This window comes from Arthrobotrys flagrans (genome assembly GCF_004000055.1).
Source record: "Arthrobotrys flagrans strain CBS H-5679 chromosome Unknown unitig_9, whole genome shotgun sequence".
Taxonomy (NCBI): Eukaryota; Fungi; Ascomycota; class Orbiliomycetes; order Orbiliales; family Orbiliaceae; genus Arthrobotrys; species Arthrobotrys flagrans.
Genome location: NW_027137551.1, coordinates 850071 through 872622, shown reverse-complemented (window position 1 = coordinate 872622; position 22552 = coordinate 850071). Strand labels below are relative to the sequence as shown.

The following is a 22552-nucleotide window of genomic DNA, read 5'->3' as shown; positions in this document are numbered from 1 at the left end:
AAAGGGGCCACTGAGACACTATCACGAACAGCTCCTCTCCCTCGTCGTTCGTCTCTTCCGCAGTTGCAATTTAAACCTTTATTATCATACGGGTATTGATTCAGAAGCTATTCGAGGATTGGATTTGGAGTTGCATCTACGATTACGAATATAACGGCTAGCCTAACATTGAGATACGAAGTTCGAACCTTTCTCCCATAGCTTGCTCGCTGTATCACAGGTCAGTTAAGCTGCTAATGCTACCATGTTATACTATGCTGTGTAGCAGTAACAGTAGCACCTGCAAGCACTATTCAGGCTTCTTTATACTTTTTTATAGTAACCTAGTAAGCTAACTCGGAGCTTGAAGGCAATTCAAAATACAGTTTGGGATACTTGCTATTTGTTGAAGCTAAGAGGGAGCCTGCAGAACGTCCAACACCACACCAACTCAAAACCACCGTCGACGTTGATCAAACCTCCCAACTCGCTCCACCACCTGCCATCATCCCTCCACCAACCTCCAACGTCAACCATCGACGCGTATCACCACGCCATACCCCTCGGCTCAATTACCTCAAACCTTTCTATCATTATCTCACGTTACCGGCCGAACCGGCCAGCAAGCACAGCGAGCTATTTTGAGTAGGACTCCCTGTTGATACGTCTGATATCCTCTCCTGGTAGCTTTCTTTTTGGACTTTTGGATGCTGGATACTGGATTCTGGATACTGGGCTCTGGACTCCGAACATCTCGACTTCTACCTGCCGGGTGGATCTTTTGATACCGATTACCATATATTTGGATTCCGGAGTTTGCATCTCCTTAGGTCTTCACGATGAGCTTCCTCAATAGCATTGGGTATGTCCGCTGCAAGCTCGCAGTCTGTTTGTTTTGCTTTGCTGGCCTAGTATCGACATTCTTTTCGCATGTCTTCGAGCTTTGTTTTCTGGAGGGCGTTCCGATACTAGGCCGAGTCTACTGTCGAGTTTACTACTTTCAGGACCTTGGAGGCTTCAAGTCTCCTCGAACCTCACCTACCTCCTCTTCACTTCATCAACATTTCTTCTCTCTCAGCTCCCTTAACCCCCTCTATTTTCATCAATTTGTTCTTCGGAAAGAACATTGCCTACCATGGAGAAGCAAGAACGGAACAATGATGATGATCCTCATCATCCCTACTTCCAAAAAATCCTTAATATGATTTTTGTTTTGATTTCAACTTCGGTTGAACTTTTCCTTCTGCTCTTCGTTCTTCCGATCATCATCATCTTTTTGATTCAGTTGCTCACATTTTTCTTTGATGACAGCCGTAAGTTTAATCCGGATGGAAAACGCAAGGGGAGTAAGGCTCCACCTTTGCCAAACATGCCCGGATCTAGTGGTTCGTTTGGCGGTGGGAGTGGGAATGGAACTCCCAGCTCTAGCACCAGCTCAGTTGTTCACCGACCTGTAACTCAAGGGGTTGCTCGTCCATTGTTCATCTGCAAACCCTATGTCAATTCACATCTTCTCAAGGGTAACTTCAAGACCATTGTAGTCTTGCCGAAGCACGTCGACCAAGGTGAATGGATCGCTCTCAACAGTAAGTTATCTTTCCTCACCACGGACCACGGGGTGTATGGATTCTTGAAACTAACTAGTCGTCTAGCGTTTGAGTTTTACGAGTATATTAAACTCTTCTACACTACGACTCTTGAGTTCTGCGCTCACTGCAAGACGATGTCGGCTGGTCCAGGGTAAGTCGCTGGCCGCGAGTTCCCCTTCGGTGTGTAGGACTAACGTTTATTAGTACTGATTACTATTGGTTGGGTACCGACCGTCAACCACGTCCACTTCCTGCTGCTACGTACATCGAGTACGTTTTGACTTGGATCAACAACCGTCTCACCGACGAGACCGTCTTCCCCACTCGCCCACCCAATTCTCTCAACACTGGTGGCCAGACCCAAATCATTGGGGCTCCTCACGCTGCTCAGGGCGGTCAGACTTGGGTCGGCAAGGAGGCTGGTTTCCCACCCACCTTTTTCCCCAGCTGCCAGGCCATCTTCAAGCAGATGTTCCGCGTCTTTGCGCATATCTACCATACTCACTTCGTCAACATCGTTCATTTGAGCATGGAAGCGCATTTGAACTCGTTCTTTGCTCACTTTATCATGTTTTCGAGGGTAAGTTCGTTAAACTCGCGTTCCCAATTCCTATTTGTGACCTTTGCTTACATAACTTTGCAGGAGTTCTCGCTCCTTGATCCACGTGATCTCGAACCCCTCAAGCCATTGATCGATGCCTTTGACGAGAAGGGAATGTCTCAAGGAATCAAGAATGCTCCGGCTTAGGTTGCCCAGCGTTTCCCTGATTCCGATCGTCACGGTTCTGGTCATGGTGGATCTTCTGGTCATGGTGGCTCCGGTCACGGTTCTTTCTGCACGCCACAGTTCTTATACTCACGTTTCTTCTAGTCATCATGGTTCTTCTCACGGCGCTTCTGGTCATGGTCATGGCTCTCGTCACGGCTCTTCTCGCCATGGTGCTCCCGGTCACGGTCACGGTAACAATCAAGATCACGGTTTTTCTGGCTATGGTTCTTCTAACAATCGTGGTGCCGGGCATCATGGTTCCGGCCACCGTGGTTCTGCGCACCGTGGTCACAATTACCGTGGCCATGAGAATCGTGGTGGATATGGGCATCGTGGCTATGATCATCGTGGCACCGCCCCTCAAGGTCATCCATCATCAAAACATCGCCGGCTATCCTAACGTTTCTTACCCCCAACAAAACAACCACCACAGGAATGTTTAATTGGGGATTTTCTATGAAGCTACACACATTTTCCTACGACACATATTAGCATGCGGGAAAGCGAGTTATCTAATTGTTTCACGTTTACGGTTATCTTTTTTTTTTTTCCCTTAGCTTGACACCTTTTCCTTTACCATCTGATCATGTACTTTTAATACGACGTCACAATGGTATTATCTCGGATTCGAGAAGCACATGTATGTACATTACGTATGATTCTTGGGATCGAGGGACTGAGGGGTTCAGGCGGCATTGAATGCTGCTGGGCAAGCAAATACTAACGACTATGACTGGATCCCTCTGTATTCCTTCGAAGTGTTCCCTTTCTATAAGCATATTATGACATCCTCGCTAATCACGAATGAGGTAGTAATAGTGGTCTATACATGATTAAACGTATAGATTGATGTCACAAAGCTACGTAGGTAGGTACCTAGTCGTCTCGTCGACCCGTCCACAAGCCTCAAGACGCAATCGAGACCTTATATCTTCTCAAACCGTAAATATACAACAGAAATAACAATACCACAGGCTCCCTTCACCCCCTTTCCCATCGCCAACCTTTCCAGGTTCTCTTTTTTAAACGACCCTCTTAATCTCAAAGAACCTCTTAAGATAAAACACCTGAAAGACACAATTCCCCACCAACACAAACAACTGACAAATACTCCACCACTTAACCCTATCATTCGTACTTTCGGCAGTATTCCTATGAACTCTTTCCCTCAGGACTATATATTCCTGTTCATCCTTGACGGCGTTTAGATTTTCTGCTAGGAGTCTGACTTCCTTTTCGAGAGGGTCGGATGGATGGTCTTCTTCGGCGACGTAGACTACACCGTGGACGTTGAAGGAAACTTCTTTGGAGGAGACGGAGGAACCTTCGTTTGAGAAGCAATACGTGTATTTCCCGTCTTCGTGGGCGGTGAAGGAGTGGTCGCCGAGGGAGGTGTGGGGTTCGTTGATTCGGAGGTTGCCGGAGGGGTCTTGGATCTATTCACCATCAAACAGTAAGTTACATATTCCGTAAAGAGGTGATATTATACGGCGAAAGAAGGGGACATGGCATCGTATACGACAGAGAAGGGGGAGAACAATACCCAGAAATCGATATCCAGATTTCCAGCACCACCAAACTCCCGATCACCGACTTGAAACGTCACGGTCATTTTATCGTCTCTATGTAGATTCTCGTGAAAACATTCTCGCGAATGGGCCATCAATTGGATGTTATGTGCTGCGACGAGGGAGGTAAGCGACAGGAATGCTGTCGTGATGGATGATATCGACCGCATTGTGATAATTCTTTTTCGCGTCTTTCTATCTTTATATCGCCGACGATGGGAAGAGTGGCAAGCGGTATGTCGGAGGCAATCGAATGTCTCGCGTGATGTATTGTCGGGAGGAGGAGGAGGAGGGATGGTATAGTTTATTAAGCGGTGATGTTCGGCTGCCAGGAGAAGTAGCCAGCTTGGAGGTTTAAACTAAAATGTGACAGGGGAGAGCTGTGCGGTTTTAAGCCGCACGAAACCACACCCAAAAGCCCGATGCAACCTCTTCCAACTTCACCTTTGGCCTCACACTTCACTTAATGAACTTAACGACTTCCACAAAGAGAACACCCGGATATTAAGCACGCGGCGATTATCCACATCCTTCATTTTTTTAAATTTTACTTTTTGAGGCTTCGAGAAGAACTTCTGCTGGTTTTTGTATTCGCGGGAAGTTGGAAGTTACACGAGCTTTGTCGCCATTTCAGCGGTTTCTTTGACGTTACTTCACTCACGCCATTCTTATATACCCCCTCCATACCCCTCATTAAGTGTTCACGATGTCGCAGTTAACAGCCTACATTGACAGTAAGATACCCTCCTCTTCTTCTAATATCTTCAAAGAGACCCTACTAACTACATCCTGTCTCATAGAAACCGTCACAGTCATCACCTCCGACGGCAGAACCCTCATCGTAAGTTACCCTTTCCCCCACCAAAAGCCATATTTCAAGTCTTTCAATATCCAATTTATAATATTGAATCCACGCAAAATATCCTAAGATTCCACGCTAGGGAACCCTCCTCGGACACGATCAAACCACAAATTTAATCCTTCAGAACACCCGCGAACGCATCTTCCAAACACTAGATACCGATGTTGAGAGTACGCCTAGTGAGGTTGTGGAACACGGATTGTATCTGATTAGGGGGGATAATGTGCTCGTTTGTGGATTGGTGGATGAGAAAATGGATGCGGAGATTAATTGGACGAAAGTTAGGGCGCAGCCGTTTGGGACTGTCAAGCATGCTACGTGAGGCGGAATGTTTGTTGGGGGTATATTATGCAGATATGATGGTTTATGGGAGGATCAGTTGCCGGCAGATTATGCACGAAGAATTGCAGCATGGAGGGAGGTGGTTATGGAGAGAAAGAGCCTCTCGGATTTTTTACGAAGAGATATCTATATTAGATCGAAAGATACGGACAGATAAACTGTCAAATATTCCTGGCTAGACGATATTTTTAACCGTTCCAAGCCAATTTTACCGCCTTCAATATTTACATTTTTAGATCAACAGCACGATATCGATACCGTTGCATTCTCTTCTTCTTCTTCGTCTTTGTCTTTGTCCTTTTCTCCATCCTCCTTCTTACTATCCCAATCCCACCCAGCCCTCCCCTCCCACATCTTCTTCTTAATAAGTAAGAAATGCCCACTCGCCCGGCGTACCCAGACCATCTCCCTCCTAACCTCAACCGAAACTCTCAATATAGCCGCCGTAACACTCCAAGCATCTTCATTCCTAACCCTCCCAACCTGAATAGACGCCCAAACCTTTTCCTCCATTCCCACCCCTTTCTCCACCGCAACCACATAGACCTTCTCAAGACACTTGTGAATCCAATCTCTAACACTCGCATCCCGTTTAAACACCATTTTCTCCTCCCATTTTTTGGCAGACGGGGGTTCGGGACCTTCGAGCAACTCGTCTTTGTAGATGTCTATTTTGAATTTAAATATCATTTCTTCATTTTCGTTGGGGATAGTTAGAGGAAGTATGAAGGGGGAGATGAAAGGTTGGTCTAGAGCGGAGGAGTAAGTTAAGTCTCTACCGCGGGTGAACCTTGAAATGAATTTGTTTTCGGCGAAGAAGACGACTGTAGGCGAATTCCAGTCTTCGTAGTCGATTTCTAGTGGTTCTCCTGGACCAGGTTCTTTATCCTTTTCTTTTTCAACTTTAGATACCAGTACCCAAGCTTGACGCTCTTTCATCAAAACGTCCCTAATCTCAACATCCAACGCCCCCACATCTCCATTCCACAACTCCCCTTCCTGTTCAGTATATTCATTTCCGGGAACATAAATATAATTCACCGGTTTTCCGGCTTTTGCGGTGAATATTAAACTACCGTTTTCAATTGAACTACTCTCTTCGAGTAGGAAATGAGTGCGTGGGAATGCGGAGTGGAAGGTTTCGGAGGAGGTGGAGAATTTGAGGGCACGACCGGAGAGGGAGACGGGGACGTAGTGTGTTTGGGTTATCAGTTTGGTGGAGAGGAGGCGATGGAGGGTGTTGCAGACTTGGGTGGTTGTTATTTGGTCGAGGCGGGGGAGGTGAGTTAGGATTTCGAGTTGCAGTTCGGGGGGGAGGCGGAGGAGGGGTGGGAGGGAGGAGGGCATTTTTTATATCGACGTCCGCCCTTGAGGAAAGTTATACGGCTATAGTTTATTTGTCTTGGAGATATGATATAGTTCTCAAGATTTTAAGGGGAAGAGTCTGTTTATATCTTCAAGAAACCGATAAGGTGGCAAGATTCGAGGCTGGATTTCCATTTGCGAATTCGGTCAAAATGCAACATTTGGGGGATTCGATATCCCAAATTAAAATGGTCGTGGGGATATGCAAACGGTTTTAGGTGGTTAATGTTGTAAACTCGAAGGACGGTTTTGTATTTAACTAATATTTCGAAATAAATTACTCATGTCGTTTTAGTGCTACGATCCGATACGGCTCTGGTGTTAACATACAAACCATCGATCTCATATAGAATTCGCAACAGTTAATTTCCCGCTTCTATCGACTGTGGTTATCTAAATTATTTAGGTTTCGTCGCGGGTCCAATATTTAGGCGTGCAACACGTGAGATGATTCGGTAAGCTAGCTAAATACTTAAGTACTGAGTGCCTAAGCTCCTATTCAACTTGGCTTTAAGTGGTCGCGAGGTCCAGTTAAATATTTCAACGAGACGTCGACCTGTCGCATTCGGACTTTGAAGCGAATAATTTTAATATAAGATTCTGTAGCGACTATTGCATCAAAACTCGCCCATGCAAGTCGCAGTCGTGACCAAAACTCAGTACTACTGATATTATTAACAAGAAATAGTCATAGCTCGGAGACATAACGTATGCATTGTTGCTGAATTAGCTTAAGTGCTTACCGCGCGCTAGCTGTATACATCCGAACGGAGTCGAATTGGTGAGTATAAATGGACTACGGTTGGACAGGCCCTGCGACCTCTTTTTGCATACATATGCTTTCCTGCTTTCCAGCAAGACTTATATTATAACCTAACGTTGGGACTTCCGTATATTTCATTGCTTCAGATCATGGAGCTAGAGCTTTCTGTCTATAAATAGGTGGTTTCCCGTCCGAGTTCATAGCCACCATCATAAGCATGATTCGAATTAAACTAAAATACCATCCATATCTTACGAAACTTTCAAACATTTATATACAACTTTACTATTGCCTTCTAGCAAGGTTTTTTCTTATTGAAGCCGACTTTGAGGTTCGTAGGTTTATTTCAAAGTAATTATATCTATTCTCCTAGTTGCCAGCCTTGCTTTGATAAAACATTAGTACTATAGTACTATGCTAACGAAATATATTTTGAATAGTTAAAAAGGTGAGGCCATTACCCAAACTGTCGGAGAGAATGTCGAGCTGCCATCCAACAGCAAGCTTCTCTATCAAGGCAATTTAGCCGCTGTCTCGGCTTGGGATATCTCTTGGGTCGTGAGTATACCTTAGTACCCCTAAGACCCTATCTAAATCTATAAAACTAATATAAATTTCTACTACAGAAAGTTTTCTACCAGCTAGAATCCGGCGAGATCGTCTCCCAGCACTACGGTATCACAGCAAAAAAAAAAAAAAGGACGATGTCTATGCTCTCACCGCAGTCGCATTAGATGCTCCATACCGGCCAGTAATTCGTACTCCATTGGCTACCTTCCAGACTAGCGGTGGGAGCATTCGTTTGTTCTATCTCAGTCCTTCCTCGGGCGATGCCACTAGATATCAACTTATCGAAGTAGTCTGGGAAGGAATTACGGCAGAGAGATCAGAATCAAAACCTGTCCTCATTGACGGGCGACTTGTTACCACCGCTTTGTATAGCAATATTGGTGTTACTGGACACAAGACTAAAGAGAAAGATAGTGATGGCAATGACGTTCATCTAAGACATGCATCTACAATTCTTCAGAACTTCGATGATATAAGAATATATATCCAAATCTAACACCAATATCTACAGAGTATACTACCAAGAAACCGCCGATAAACTCAACCATCTCCAAGAACTCCAATACACCCCAAGCTCAGGCTGGTCCTTCGGCGAACTCCTTCCCTACGACCAACACCGTCCCCTCCACGGAACTTCCATCGGATCTGTCGACCACAACAGCCACGATCCAAACATTTCGAGGCTACCACCGAGACGTCAGCGGTACAATCCGTGAAATCTGCTATTACACCGAAGACGAAAAAAAAATGGATTTGGGGCCATACCCTCACGGCTATTAGCCCGCTTGATAAATTGTACCAATGTGTGTTCTGGGTTGATAATTATAATAGATTTGTTCATGCAAGGTGGACGCAGCATGGATGGGAGAATCCGGTTGCCGGAGTTGGTTCCTATTGGGGATTCTATTGAAGATGTGGTTGTAGGTACGAAGGATGAATAAGTATACCGGATCGTTTCGTTTTGGTGGGACAGCACTCGCCTTGGCACTAGACTATGTTGATCGATATATTAGGCAGAGAGATTCAAATTTTTATATAAATACATATTGGATATATACATTCAATATCTCATCAAAGGGACCATTTCTTGGTAGATAGCCTTGGTCATCCTTTTCAGCAACTGTCTGACCGTGAGACTCTTTGCTGCGATAACAGTGCGCGTGAAATCACAGGCTCTCCTTGGTCTTCCCTAGGGGTACTCCCGGAGCGATACCTTCTTTTAGACCCTTGTCAGCAAAGGCTGACTGACCGAAGGACAGATGTTCTTTGATTACACCGGATTGCACGGTGCAATAAAATTGGATGACTTTTGCTGAATAATCGAATTGTGATCGAAGAAGGAGATGTGCTTTGATTCCTGGTATTGTTTCTCCTGATGGGAAGAAGGCTTCGGGATCAGAATCGTTGATAGGAATGGAAAAGTATCTGAGATATCGGAGACTGAGGTTTAGTTTCTGACGTTGGTGTTTGTATAAGATAAGATACTTTTCGTGTACGATTGATGAGTTGCAAGAGGAATAATTCCTTCTATTCTAGAATTATTACGGAAACATTTTCATAAGTACAATTACCTGCAATTAAATTAACTAGAGCGGAGAAATATAATTAACTACTATTGCCTAGGTTACATATTATTTATTTTCCAAGCGGTTGTGCACATCTATGCATGTAGCGACTGACCAAGGCACATTTTATAATAAATTCCTCCTTCTTCAACCAGTTCGTCGTGCGTCCCAACTTCGACAATTCGACCTTGAGAGAACACGCAAATTACGTCCGCATTTTTGATAGTAGATAGTCGATGCGCAACTGCCACTGTCGTTCTATTTCTCCCTTCGCTGTCCTCGCTTTTTGCAGCAGAATCTAGGGCTTCTTGTACCACTTTTTCGGATTCTGCGTCGAGACTAGAAGTTGCTTCGTCGAGAAGTAATAGTCGTGGTTTACGAATTAACGCTCGAGCAATTGCAATCCGTTGGCGTTGCCCACCTGAGAACTGGAGACCTTGAGAACCACATTGAGTAGAGAGGCCTTCGGGAAGAGTGGCAATGAATGTGCCAATGTTTGCTTGTCGACATGCTTCGAGAATTTGATCATCAGGGACGCCAATATCCCCATCCTCTGAATCCTCGACCCCAAGTGATATGTTTTCGCGAAGCGAGCCTTGGTATAACACTGGTTCCTGTTGAACAAGCGCTATATGCCGTCGATATTGTCCAAGATGTCTTGAGCTGGACTCTACGCCGCCGAGGTAAAATACTCCACTACTGGGTTCGTAGAATCTCTCGAGAAGATTTATCATCGTCGTTTTACCGCATCCGGATGCTCCAACAAAGGCAACAAACTGGCCAGCACGGATATTTTGGGAGATACCTTTGAGAACTTTGATCTCGGGTCGACGTGGATAGGAAAACCCTAGTTCCTTAAACTCGACCGTAGCTGGGCCGCCTGAATTGTCTTTATCTCTGGGAGGATATTCATCTCTCATATCTTTGACAATTTGTTTTCGAAGGTTGAAAACATAGTTCGCTGCTCCTTGTGCTTGAGTAATGCTTGAAGTGTAGGTGAATAGAGAAGCCCCAGCCTCGCCCGAGAAAACGACAGCAATGAAGACTGTATAAAATTGCTGCGAGGTATATTCGCCGAAGGATATCAAGCGACCCCCGTACCAGAATCCTAGTGCCATGGCTAAGAACGAAATAGACTGGCTTAAAGAATACCAGAACATGGTTTGTACGAGACTCTTAACAGAGGTTCTCGCAATCGACCTTAGACTCTTTTCGTATTTTGCGAGGATATCATCCTCGATTGCTAGTGAAGCAACCGTACGGATGGCGAGGACAGCTTCTGTCGCAATACCTGCACTGCTAGCAAATCTTGAAGCCGTGTCTTCGTCGAGTTTATACTCAAGGCGGATGCGGACATATCCGGAGGCAACAAGGAGCGGTAGTGCGCCGAATGTTAATACCAACCCAAGTTTCCAGCCGTAAACAATAGCAAGGATGCAGCTTGAGACGATATTAACGGCAATTGTAAGTATTAGTGCAATATTCGCAGAAAGCAAATCCTGGAGTGACGTCGGCTCAGTTGACAATCGAGAGACCAAGGCGCCAGTCGTATTGTCAGGATCGTCGAAAAATGACATTTCTTGGCGGATAGTGTTATTGAAAACTTCAGAGCGATATGAATTCATGACTTCCTGGGCAATAATAGCGGACATCCAACCTAGAACAAGGTAGGCGACCAAATTTCCCAACCCCATGACAAAAAACATCAAAGAGTAGAAGTCTCCTCGTTTTATCATGGCGTCACCACTTAGAGCGAAGACATCGAGAATGCGAGAGAAAAGTATTGCAAGAGCCGGGTATGTACCACCTATATATATATTATTTGTCAAGTAACTTTATGGGGGAAGGTAGTGGGTTTTCTTACCTGCTATTCCTGCTGCCATGGAAATGATAGCGAAAGGGAGCCACAGCCGTCTTTGCTCGCCAATGATTATAAATAGACATTTAAAGAGATTGTATTGTAGAGTTTTGTGGCGAACCGCTTCAAAGTCTTCCGCTTGCTTGTCGGCTTTCGAAGGGACATTCATAAGGGTATCGAGATCTCCAGCAGCTTCCGGTTTCTCAGTCAGTTCCACGCCTTGTTCACTCTTCCTTTGGCTGATATTTTGAGCAAGAACGAGTCGAGAATACGCGCCACCGGCTGCAATCAGTGCGCTATGCGTGCCTTGCTCAATTACGGTTCCTTTAGACATTACAATAATGTTGTCCGTATCTCGAATAGTTGATAGCCTGTGAGCAATCACAACCGTTGTCCGGCCCGTAGCGACATTGTTAAGAGCTTTTTGAACAATATGTTCTGCATTAGGGTCCAGAGCACTGGTCGCCTCATCGAGAAGAAGCACCTTTGGGTTTGAGATGATACTCCTCGCGATCGCCAGCCTTTGTTTTTGTCCGCCTGAAATCATGGCCCCACGTTCGCCGATTTGAGTAAAGTAACCCTGTTTCATATGATCGCTTTAGTATCTCGTCAACTACAAATCTATTAGACTTTTGTAACAGAATCATACTTTTGGCAGCTTCTCAATAAATTCATGTGCATAAGCCGCCTTACATGCCTCTTCCACAAGCTTAAATTTTTCATTGTCGGCAAGATTAGCTTCAGGTGTTCCCGACAAACCGTATGCTATATTCTCGAAGATTGTGCCATTGAATAACACTGGCTCCTATAGTTGGTGTTAGTAGATGCCCGAAATAAGCCCGTATGAAGATATAGATACCTGTTGCACGAGACGAATATTCGTTCTCAACCAATGTGGGTTCAAATCTTCGATTTTATTCCCATCAAGTGTTATCGTTCCACCAAGTGGAGTAACCCATCTCTCGACCAAACCCACAATAGTACTCTTTCCAGAGCCACTAGGACCTACAATTGCAGTCGTCTTGTTTCGCGGGAATTCAAGGCTAAGCTTCGACAGAACTTGGACATTTGGTCTTGAAGGATAGGCGAAATCGACGTCGCTGAAAACGATATCGCCATAAAATTCAGGTGGCTTAAGGCCGTCAGTAGATAGAGAATCGATTTTGGACTTTCGGTCAACTGTTTTGAACAATTCGCTAGCCGCAGCAGTGGCTTTCGAAACCACCAGAATCTGGGGGGCAATTTGTGTTAACCCTTGTGCAGCAAGAAGTACCGCAAGAATCACCCTAATTACAGCCTAGGTATTAGAGCTTAATGACAATGATCTGAAGTCAATACCAAACTTACGTAACGATATCACCAGGATCCTTAATTTCACCCCGGTGGTACATTCGAATCCCCTGCCAGAAAGCGAGCCCATATCCAGCATAAATGCTAAAAAACTGTATGCAAAACATAACAGCATAGATTGGCGGCTTCTTCTTCCCCAGTACCCTCACATCGTCAACAATATGTTTAAATTTTCGTGACAACTTTGGATATGCCCAGAATGCGTGCACATTCCTGATACTCGCGAAGACCTCTTCGGCTAATTTGTCAGCAGTTGCCCATGTTGCTATTAACTCTTTCTCAATACCGGAGTCGATTGTGACACAAATCGTAATGACAATTAGTATCGTCGGTACGATGCATGAGACTATGAGTGTAAGCTTCCATTGTGCCACGAAGGCCACCACGAAGGCCGCGAAAAAAGTCGTAGTTGCTTGAACAGTAAGTCCAAACTTTTCGGATATTCCTTGGTTGACGAGGTTGACACTGGTGTTGATGTTGCTAGAGATAGAGCCGGGTTCTGATGAATCGAAGAATCCAATTTCCTGGCGGAGAGTTTGTTTGAGGAAGTCAAGGCGAAGAGAGCGCGATATACGTATGGCGTTGATTGAAACTAGAGTCTAAAACCGGTCTTCCGTCAGTACAACCATACTACTACAAGTTATAAGATCGTAAACGTGATGCCTACCGTCCAGATATAAACCAGTACAAATTTCGCTACAAAAAGGTAGACGAAATAGAGTCTAATAGAGATCGTGTTTACATAAATATCGATAACTTGAGGTTTTCGTCATGGCACAGGGTCACTTACGTATGGTGGTTAATTGCGGAGCGAAATTGCTCTGGTGTTTTGCGTCCAGCAATGAAATCGTTGAAGATAGTGACGAAGTTTCCAAAGACTAGGTTCATTAACGGAAGCAAGACCCCAGCAGCAATCATACAGACTACCCCGACTGCTGTTGTGATCCATCCGATAGTATCATTGTACTTGAACACTCTCTGATATTTTCATGTTGGAATTAGCACAGTTCTCATGAATATATTACTTCAAGTCCGAGATACTAGAATACGGCAAACACTTACAACGTAACTATTTGTCGAAGAGTCGTCAGATTGTTCAGCAGCACCCTGAGGACGGACTACAGGAGTCGCATTGTCCGGCATAATTTTCTTCTTCCCCATTTCCGTATTTTCTGAGGAGACTCAATTGGTCAAGCAATATGTGTCTAAGGGCATATAATTTGGTAACGCAACGTGCATGCTAAGCTTTCAGGACAGGACAAGAAATTTATAAAGCCAAATCCGGCTACTACATGAAATGTAACTCACTGTACGAGGCTGTTATTTTCTTGGCCAAATTTATACAAAACCGATTCTAGAGACTGTTCTTGCTTCAAGGCATCGCGGGGCGCCGCGGAGAGGCTCTATAAACGCCACAGAGCCTCAAAGTTGGCCTGTGCGCGAAGGTCGAGCCACAGTGTTTCCTCTTTCGGCTCGGAATCGGCTTCCGCGGAACAGGCAACGCAGTGTTTTTCTGACCTCATGTTGTATTTTTCGCTGCGATTACTTCGATCCTCCTGCATCTGGCATACTCTAATTCCTATCCACCCCCGACCACCTACTTTTTATGGCCCGGATCGGTGATTAGGTACCGGACTTTGGATTGTTTGTTTGAAAATCCGAGAATTTCAGGACTTTAGACGCTATACAATTTTCATCACAATGTCCGAGGCGCCCGAGGGACCGGACGGCCCTGGACTGGCTCGAAGAACGGTGAGCTCCAGGATTCTATAAACGAAATCACTAACCTGATGAGAATTATAATATTAATCAATTTTGTTTTCCAGTGTGATCAATGCCGCAGTCGAAAGGTACTAATCTAGTAAATATTATGCCTCAGTTCTATCCCTCAGTATACTAAACCACACCTAGGTTCGTTGCGACAGAGAATCGCCCTGCTCAAATTGCAGGATAACACAAAGGGATTGCAGTTTTACAGGCGCATCACAGAAGCCTCGGGCAGCTAGACAAAGAGTTTTAATTTCTCATCAATAGTGAGCCGGCCTCACGTATTCGTATCTGAAAATATTTGCTGAATTACAACCTTAGCGAGAGTAAAATCGACAGTTTCGAGGCTCGTCTAACAAGGATCGAGGGGATGCTTCGCGAGCTTACAGCATCTCTGAAGCGTGGTGGCACATCTACACCTCGTTCTGAAAGCATCACACAGAATTATATATCACCCAGCTGCAGCGCCCCTGAGCCCAACACCGGGTGCGAAAGAGCCTCCATTCCAGAGGTCGAGGATACCGACCAAGCCTTCGAGGGTAATTCATCTTTAGCTGCCCATACTACATTTGCGAGCGAATTTATTGAACAGGCTGTGACGAATACCTCACTTGGCCGACAGCTCAACCCCGAAATGCAAAATGCGCTAGCATCGCTCCAAAAAATGGTCCGCATGCAAAACCGGAAAGGCGACCCCCTCGAAAGCAGGCTCGCTCATCAGCAACCAATGCCAAAAGGAGGTTATAGCCAATTGCCTCTACCTCCGCCCGATGTCATTTTGAAACTATTACGCAAGGTCAAAAGTTAGTTAACGGATCCTGTATAGCTTGAATTCGAATACAGTTCTGCAAGCTCGGAAAATTCAAACTGACTGACATATGCTGTGCTTAGCTGCGCCACCCGTGACATTTTTGATGAGCTTAACGTTTGTCACAATTGATGATTTTGTTGACGCATGCCGCAAGATTTATTTCCCGACTGAAGACTACAGTATTGCAACATTCATTACGGTTAACACGGGTCTTTACTATCTTTTCCAAGATAATACATGCAGTGCAACGGAGGGATTTTCTGACGAAGAATGCCTCAAATATCAGATAATGTCCAGAGACAACCTAGAAACCGCTCTTGCCAACTTACCGCTTCTTCTACCAGCCAGAAAAGATATGGTCGAGGCCCTAGTTTTAAGTGTAAGTTTTATAATAACTTCGATAAGGATATAATCGGTCACCCCATTCCTACCAACTGTAATAACAGGACTCCATAGGCCACATATGCGGTCGAGATTTCTAAGCTGAGCCTTGCATGGCAACTCAACTCTACTGCGGCAACGATGTGCCAAACGCTAGGTTGGCATCGCCTTCGAAGCGAAGATGGCACCGGCGATGCGAGGACTACACTTTTCTGGTTTTGTTATATGCTCGATAAAGGACTAGCACTACGATTTGGGCGTACATCGGTGATTCAAGATTGGGATATTTCGGCTGCGCGCCATTTTGGAAATGCAACCTTGCCTGTGTCTTGGAACCTTATGATTGGTCTATGGATTAATACCGGAGGCATATTAGGGGAAATTTACCAACACTTGTACAGCCCCTCAGCATTAGCCAGAGAGCCTAGCCAACGAGTCGAGACCGCACGGTTATTAGTCGAAAAGATGGAGCGGATATGGAATGAGATGGTGGAGTTCTCCATTTCATCCGGAGCCGGGCATAAAGATTCATTGAAAACGTTTTCTAATGACCCTAGGAATCAAACGATACTTGATATGGTTTACAAATCCGGCAGGGTGACACATTTGTCAACTTTGACTCTAATATACCGTGCCATCCCTAACGCCCCAGGCTTCCCGAGTACATTTAACGCCGAGTGCATCGATGCAGCAAGAGCGGCATTTAGTTGCCACATGGAGTGTATGGAGCTGACCGCAGACAGCCTTGTTGCTATGGCCGGCTATCTCCACTGGTAAGAAGATATCTTTTAAAGCGAAAAATTTATTTCCGGCTTTATTAACTCGAACTAGGACAATATTATACTCCCCGTTTACCCCATTTATTGTGTTATTCTGCCATGTCATCGAAACCTCAAATGCAGACGACCTCCAGCTCCTCGATCAGTTCGTAGAGAGCCTACAGCCAGCACTTTCGAGCTCGCAGGCCATCGAAAAACTATATCGTCTGTGTAAACTGCTTCATCAAGTTGCAGCTCTATACTTTGAAGCTAAGGGACAGCAGCAACAAGATAAGGATATGAACATGGTTGGGAACGATCTTGACACATATCTCTCCCAGCTCGGTTTCATATCTTCAAACCATGCTGGCGAAGGTGCGAATGTTAGTAACGCACCTGGTCCGGGTAGTGTTCCTATCATCAATCCTGGCCAAGAGTTGGGCGATTGGTTTTCAGGGAATAGGTATGTCTTGGGGTTGATGGAGGACGATTTCTTGGACATTGATCCGGGAATATGGTCGGGGTTGTGAAGCCCGAGCCGCATCAAGTCATACTGTTGATTTATATTGAGGTCACTGAATAGCAGATTGTTATAATATATGTAATAATGATAATTATAAATTTAATAGTACCAAATCTACACCGCCTTTAGCATACTACCCCACGGTATTCCCATAGTTTTATAAAATCCTCCTTGATACCTTATAATCCCCTAGGTGATTACTTTCCAAAGCCCATACCATATTTCGGGTTTCTTCCGATGTGCGGTAGTGAATCAACGAAAAAATCCACTTGTTCTGACTCCAGAGCCTCCAGAATCGAATCACGTTTTCGGCTGTGGCGTCAGGTTCTAACCCTGTATCCCCCAATTTTCGAAACGCAACTTTCATAAGAATCGCGGTTAGTTGTCTAACAGTTGTATTTTTCGTAATCTTCAGGCGTTCTTCCCAATCTGAAGGATCTGGCGTATCATATAGGAAGAAGTTTCTGTGAACAACTACTTGGCACTCAACGGTGACGTATTCTTCCTCAGTATCCAATATATAATTATGTCCTTCCAGTCCGGTGGATGCCATATCCTCCACAGCCGGCTGAAGAAACGGCTCATCCAAGAAGGGGGAATCCGTGATATCTTGGATTTTGAATCTGTATATCCCCAGCGTAAGTGCTATAATAACCGTATCTTTCTCCGCTTCTGCCTCCTCTGGTGTCGGCGGGTCGTTGTAAATGCGTTCAATTATCATCCCCCGTTGTGGTTCACCATCATAGCATCTTCGGTAGGCATATCGAGTGATATTTTCACCCACAGAAGTGCAAATGAGTTTAGCGAATGGGTGAACCGACCGTGGTCCCAGAATTTTGTGAGTATTGGGTACTGGAAATCTCGGATCTTGTAGAGGGGATGGGTTAAGTGATCCAGTAACCCGCGTGGCGCCAGAGTCAATGGCGTAGCGGGTATTTCGAAGAAGAGGGTCGTATAGAATAAGATTTCGGAAAGCAGAACAGACTTTAATGACGGTGATTTGGTCATCAAGAGGAAGCAAGACGAGAATTTGGAGCAACAGCTCCTGGGGGATTCGGAGGAGAGGAGAGGGGGACATGGTTCCTTGTAACTCCGCCATAGTTATAGAGAGTCTGAAGTCCTAACGGCCTTGAATCCGATTTCCAAGTTTTTGTAGGCCCGGAATTTAGAAACGTTCGCTCTGATCACGGCTGCCGGATACAGGTCCTGTCAAAAGTTTGAGGCTTAAGGTTCGAAAGTGAGAGGCGGCAATGCAACGCATATTCTCTGTTGGAATGTATCACCCGAGCAGAACAGAAAAGGCGCTCATTTCAATCCCGAATAACTTGCCAACTTCAAACCTGAGTCAATCGAAATGTCGAACTTCATAGCTAACTAACGATAAAACAGAATAATGCAGAAATTCCATAGTCTTAGGTACGTAGATTGCATAGATATGCATATCTTGCGCTCTTACCTTTCGTTTTAATGTGTGCAAGGCGATGTGTACGCATGCTTCCCTAAACAATATAAGCTATCTATATATTTAGCGACAGGCTAGGACACCAATTTGCAAATTATTAATGTTCGTTGGAAATTCGAAAGTACCTATCGCAGCCTTCACAGGATAATCTTAATTCCCTACTATCCAAAGGATTTCGAAACCTTGTAGACCTAATTCGTTCTGGATCACCAATCCTTGTGAATGCCTGTCGTTTGTGTTGATGTTGGAGTTGGAGGCCAGTGGACCCGAGGTCCCACAGACGTTCAATGGATCTAGCAATTAAGCCTTCCCTCTTTTCGACACTTCCATTTTACCGGAGTGTCCCTCAACCTTCTCCTCCTTCTCCTCTTTCTTATCACATACTTTTACATACGCGTAACGTTGATACAGTATTCACAATGGCCTCCGACGCTGCATTTCCAACCCTAAAGCCAGCTTTCACGGCATTGGTATGTTAAGTTCCTGTTCTCTTTAACGTCATGGTTCCGAATTGCCATCAATTGGTGTCGTTATGTACTGTTCTGTGACGTTATGTTGGGCTTGGCTGTAGTCGCTCATCGGAACTGAATTGCGGGGCTACCCCGCTTTGTCATCTCAAGTCAAAACTTGGAGCGAAAGTGAATTGCTGATAGGTTTGAATATTAAATTAATAGTTGAGCATTGCCCCGGGCTTACCAGTCGGTACGAATCAATTCGTTCCTAAATTTCCGTCAGAAAGCCGCTTTCAAGCTTTTCATTATCTCGATCTTGAAACGCAACACAATGCCGACATTCCTGATTGCAATGACTGACGACATTCTCCCACAGGCACCCTCAGTGCTGGGCAGAATCTTACTTGGGTCGTATGTAATTCGCTCCGTTGTAATCAATAATTTTTGAGAAAGAAACCACAATCTCATATCCGGCCATAGAACATCCTCTCGGGCACCCTTGTTTCCGAGCCAGACTACCCTGTTAAGGTTAATGCAACCCTAGTCTCAGGTGCCGACTGGATTCATGGAGACCCTAGTGGGGAGATCCAACGCCTCGACGTCAGGAGTATCTTTAAGACTGATGATGGAGCTGTAAGTAATCTCGGCCCTTTAAACGTATAGTTTGATGTTCTAGATTCATCTAATCCACCTTGTTAAGTTGCTCAACTTCTCCTACCTCGGAGCGATCCATATGGATTCAGATATCGCCAGTATCTTTCAAGGAACAGCAAAACCCGGGTTAGTAACCTCATGGCGTGGTGGTAAGATACTCCCTCCTTCGATAAACTAGTTTTTGTAAAAAGAGATTTTAACGGTCATGTTTAGCTACTCATAAATTCATCCAGACTGGTACTGAGAAGTACAAGAGGCTCGAAAACGACGTTTTTGTCGCAGTCGGAAGGTTCCACGTTAAGGAGGATACTGTTATTGTCGAATACAAGATCAGCTATGTCGAGCATGAATAGGCGACAGCATCAATCTTGGACATCGAACAGGGCCTGTGGTAGTAGTTATTATACCTTGGTGTCTAATCCTGAAAAGGAATTCTTCTCTTGGTGGAATTAGCAGGAATATCCAAGTATGATGCAATACAATAGCCGGCCAACTAGTGCTGGTGGACCCCAGAAGCCAGTGATCCGCAATTGTATGCAAGGCTGCAACACCTTACCGCCCTTGCTTCGTGACAGGTCAAACTTTCCTCGTCGAAACAGAAAACAAAACAGGCCATTGTCCATTGATCTTCGATCCACAGAATCTAGAAGAATTCTAGAGGCCAAGATTCTACCTTTTTTTTTTATTAGTAGAACTGTGGTTCTCACAGCGCCCTTGCTTCCATTCCAGCTGGCTGTATGACATTGCATTGGTTGTTTACTCAATCCGACATTCGCGACAACGTCTCCCAAGCCTTCCCATCTGCTTCCCCACATGCTTCTATCCTTTGTACAACCTGCGATGGTAATTTGACAGCTTCAAGAAGCAGGAACCCCGCCCCTTTATTCCGCGTCATCTCCCTTATCATCGCCAAAACTCTTACGAAATATTTTGTGGAGTCTGCCCTTACCGAGAAATCGAAGAAATGAAGTTTGACATGGAATCCATGCACTGAGGCGGGATGTGGCACAAAAGCCGAGACGAGCAATTTGACGTCCCCACGCAAGTTCAATGTGGCGATTTCATCACCAAAACTGTTTACATTACGCTCTCAAAGGCCTGATCTGAAGGGAAAGGAGTCGCCAGACCCACTGACCGGTGATCGCAATTAATGCAATCTGCCAAAGCATGCGCACGCATGTGCATGCCCATTTAATATTTCAAGGCCAAGTCGCGCGAACAATGTTAACTTGCTCGTGTGCGACCGAGATGTTCTGCCTTGGTAAGGGGTTCAAATCCAACCGTATCATTAATCTATTCAGAACACCCCCCATCAACAAGCACCAGCACAAAAAGCCTTTTTTTCCCGAGCCACACAGGAAAAGAACTCTCTCGCCACGATGCTTGACGCAAGTGTTCAGCTGCTGGATTTTAACGTCTATGTCTTAGAGACCCTTTCGCCAAGCCCAATCATATATGACGATCGAACGCGATCGTATAAAACTGCCCACCGTCCGTAGAAGGAAGTCGACCAATGACATCTGCGACTGAATTCCTTTCTCAGAAGCCAATGCGCCTGTCACGCCGGACATGACACCCGCTATCCTGCTTAACGCGGCAGGTTCTTGGGGTTATTATCTATGCAAAAACAGGCAGAGGTCGAATAATGGGGTATGTCCCCGCCAAGGGTCCAATTTTAATTTCCCACCTGCCTATCCCCCCATCCAGCCAATCAAGGACAAATATCTCACCGTAATCCCTACAATCGTTGAATACGACCAGCTTCTTGCCTATTATCCTAAATTCTTGGTCGCTTATCCAAATGAACGTTGCGGTCACCAGCCAAATTCCTCTCATGAGAGTGGGAAAACCCTCGAAGAGCGATGTCCCCACCGAAATTAACCTTGCACTAGCGCCGTGCAAATCAGAGGCCCACAATGCTGCCACTGAAACAATGGCAGGTAAAGATGAGATGAAAGGGTTTCCCAGTTGTGTTCATGGGGCTTCTTGCATTCTCTCGCTGGTTCGTGCTCGAGGGTATAAGTGTCTGTGGTTCCCCTGCACCCTCTTTTCTCATGTTTTTTTTTTTCCTCTCCTCTATCTGGATATCCTATCCTTTTCCAGTCCCGTCCTTTTTGGTTACGCGCACGAAGATAAACGTCTAGAACGTTTTCTTATCCACACTCGTTAAGTCATTGAACTTCAGTCGCTCGTTCTTTGCTATCCTTAAAGAGTCCATACCAGTTTCATAACCTCCTCGAAAAAGAACTCTCCCAAATCAAAAATCCAACAAAAGGAACCCTCCCCAAACGGTCAAAATGCGTTTCTCAATTGTCGCCGCTGCCCTCTTCTCCTCCCTCACCCTTGCGATCCCAAGCCAACAGAAAGGCTTCGAAGTTGTTATTCACTACGTCGATGCCCCTGATTGCGATGTTCAGTGCGGTGCAAACACCACCTCCATCGAACCCACAACATCGACCTCGAGTACCAGCACTACTTCTGAAGAAAGCACTACTTCTGAAGAACAAACCTCCACATACACCTCGACGTCCACCAAATATGTTATTGTAACATTACAAACTGGCTACGGCTCGACCGAGACCTTGGGCTACGAGACTGCTACTACTGCCCCGACACCCTACGAAACCGCTGCACCAGAACCAGAACCTACTTATTAAGCGGACTGAACCGTCAGGATAATACGGGTGGAAAAGCTTCTTGAGTACAATTATTTGGCGCTTTCCGATAATTTCTAGCTCTTTCTTTTTTTATAATTTTATTGGAGTTGGAATCGGGGAATTATTTGGACTTTCTATCAACTTCTATTAGGATCAACGGGACGGAATTATTTATGGACCCTCACACCCCTCCTAACACCCTTCATCTCTCACCCTTTGGGGTTCTCTCACCTCTCGTCACAATATAGCTTTTCATTCACCTTTTTTGTGTCATTATTAGCCAACATGCCTAGCTGGGACGGATTTCCTTCGATACCCCAACCCATTTATGACAATGAAAACGCTCTTTATCTCTCTCTATCAAATATCCTCTCCCTTTCCTGCTCGCCATTAACGGTGTTAATTGGCAAGTACAAGTTACACCAATTGTTTGAAACAACAAAGCTAAACAGGGGGGAAACTTAAATACCGCTGAGGATGCACGCATCTCGAGGACGGTTTATTTCG

At 45.2% G+C, this 22552-nt stretch overlaps 10 protein-coding genes across 10 annotated transcripts; 6 read left to right on the top strand and 4 right to left on the bottom strand.

Moving 5' to 3' along the window:
- Positions 1-818: 818 nt before the first annotated feature.
- Positions 819-2316, top strand: DFL_005624 (uncharacterized protein; the record flags this gene model as incomplete). Its single annotated transcript, XM_067634911.1, has 5 exons — positions 819-841; positions 1291-1565; positions 1632-1719; positions 1773-2148; positions 2212-2316. 5 exons carry the CDS (start codon positions 819-821, stop codon positions 2314-2316), a joined length of 867 nt encoding a protein of 288 aa, XP_067489394.1.
- A 128-nt stretch (positions 2317-2444) lies between these two features.
- On the top strand, positions 2445-2780 carry DFL_005623 (uncharacterized protein; the record flags this gene model as incomplete). Its single annotated transcript, XM_067634910.1, has 1 exon — positions 2445-2780. One exon carries the CDS (start codon positions 2445-2447, stop codon positions 2778-2780), a length of 336 nt encoding a protein of 111 aa, XP_067489393.1.
- A 579-nt stretch (positions 2781-3359) lies between these two features.
- On the bottom strand, positions 3360-4075 carry DFL_005622 (uncharacterized protein; the record flags this gene model as incomplete). The annotated part of the gene is made up of 2 exons (XM_067634909.1): positions 3360-3773; positions 3881-4075. The coding sequence occupies 2 exons, from the start codon at positions 4073-4075 to the stop codon at positions 3360-3362; spliced, it is 609 nt and encodes a 202-aa protein (XP_067489392.1).
- A 536-nt stretch (positions 4076-4611) lies between these two features.
- On the top strand, positions 4612-5089 carry DFL_005621 (uncharacterized protein; the record flags this gene model as incomplete). Its single annotated transcript, XM_067634908.1, has 3 exons — positions 4612-4639; positions 4706-4746; positions 4847-5089. The coding sequence occupies 3 exons, from the start codon at positions 4612-4614 to the stop codon at positions 5087-5089; spliced, it is 312 nt and encodes a 103-aa protein (XP_067489391.1).
- A 257-nt stretch (positions 5090-5346) lies between these two features.
- DFL_005620 (uncharacterized protein) lies at positions 5347-6456 on the bottom strand (the record flags this gene model as incomplete). The annotated part of the gene is made up of 1 exon (XM_067634907.1): positions 5347-6456. One exon carries the CDS (start codon positions 6454-6456, stop codon positions 5347-5349), a length of 1110 nt encoding a protein of 369 aa, XP_067489390.1.
- A 3011-nt stretch (positions 6457-9467) lies between these two features.
- On the bottom strand, positions 9468-13723 carry DFL_005619 (uncharacterized protein; the record flags this gene model as incomplete). Its single annotated transcript, XM_067634905.1, has 8 exons — positions 9468-11179; positions 11237-11810; positions 11880-12035; positions 12090-12516; positions 12578-13179; positions 13248-13302; positions 13371-13558; positions 13643-13723. The coding sequence occupies 8 exons, from the start codon at positions 13721-13723 to the stop codon at positions 9468-9470; spliced, it is 3795 nt and encodes a 1264-aa protein (XP_067489389.1).
- Positions 13724-14281: 558 nt separating this feature from the next.
- DFL_005618 (uncharacterized protein) lies at positions 14282-16827 on the top strand (the record flags this gene model as incomplete). The annotated part of the gene is made up of 7 exons (XM_067634904.1): positions 14282-14332; positions 14407-14430; positions 14492-14613; positions 14669-15150; positions 15239-15537; positions 15615-16312; positions 16371-16827. The coding sequence occupies 7 exons, from the start codon at positions 14282-14284 to the stop codon at positions 16825-16827; spliced, it is 2133 nt and encodes a 710-aa protein (XP_067489388.1).
- Positions 16828-16977: 150 nt separating this feature from the next.
- Positions 16978-17898, bottom strand: DFL_005617 (uncharacterized protein; the record flags this gene model as incomplete). The annotated part of the gene is made up of 1 exon (XM_067634903.1): positions 16978-17898. One exon carries the CDS (start codon positions 17896-17898, stop codon positions 16978-16980), a length of 921 nt encoding a protein of 306 aa, XP_067489387.1.
- An 803-nt stretch (positions 17899-18701) lies between these two features.
- On the top strand, positions 18702-19741 carry DFL_005616 (uncharacterized protein; the record flags this gene model as incomplete). Its single annotated transcript, XM_067634902.1, has 6 exons — positions 18702-18752; positions 18957-18984; positions 19111-19145; positions 19215-19367; positions 19435-19537; positions 19602-19741. 6 exons carry the CDS (start codon positions 18702-18704, stop codon positions 19739-19741), a joined length of 510 nt encoding a protein of 169 aa, XP_067489386.1.
- Positions 19742-21685: 1944 nt separating this feature from the next.
- DFL_005615 (uncharacterized protein) lies at positions 21686-22045 on the top strand (the record flags this gene model as incomplete). The annotated part of the gene is made up of 1 exon (XM_067634901.1): positions 21686-22045. The coding sequence occupies one exon, from the start codon at positions 21686-21688 to the stop codon at positions 22043-22045; it is 360 nt and encodes a 119-aa protein (XP_067489385.1).
- Positions 22046-22552: the final 507 nt, after the last annotated feature.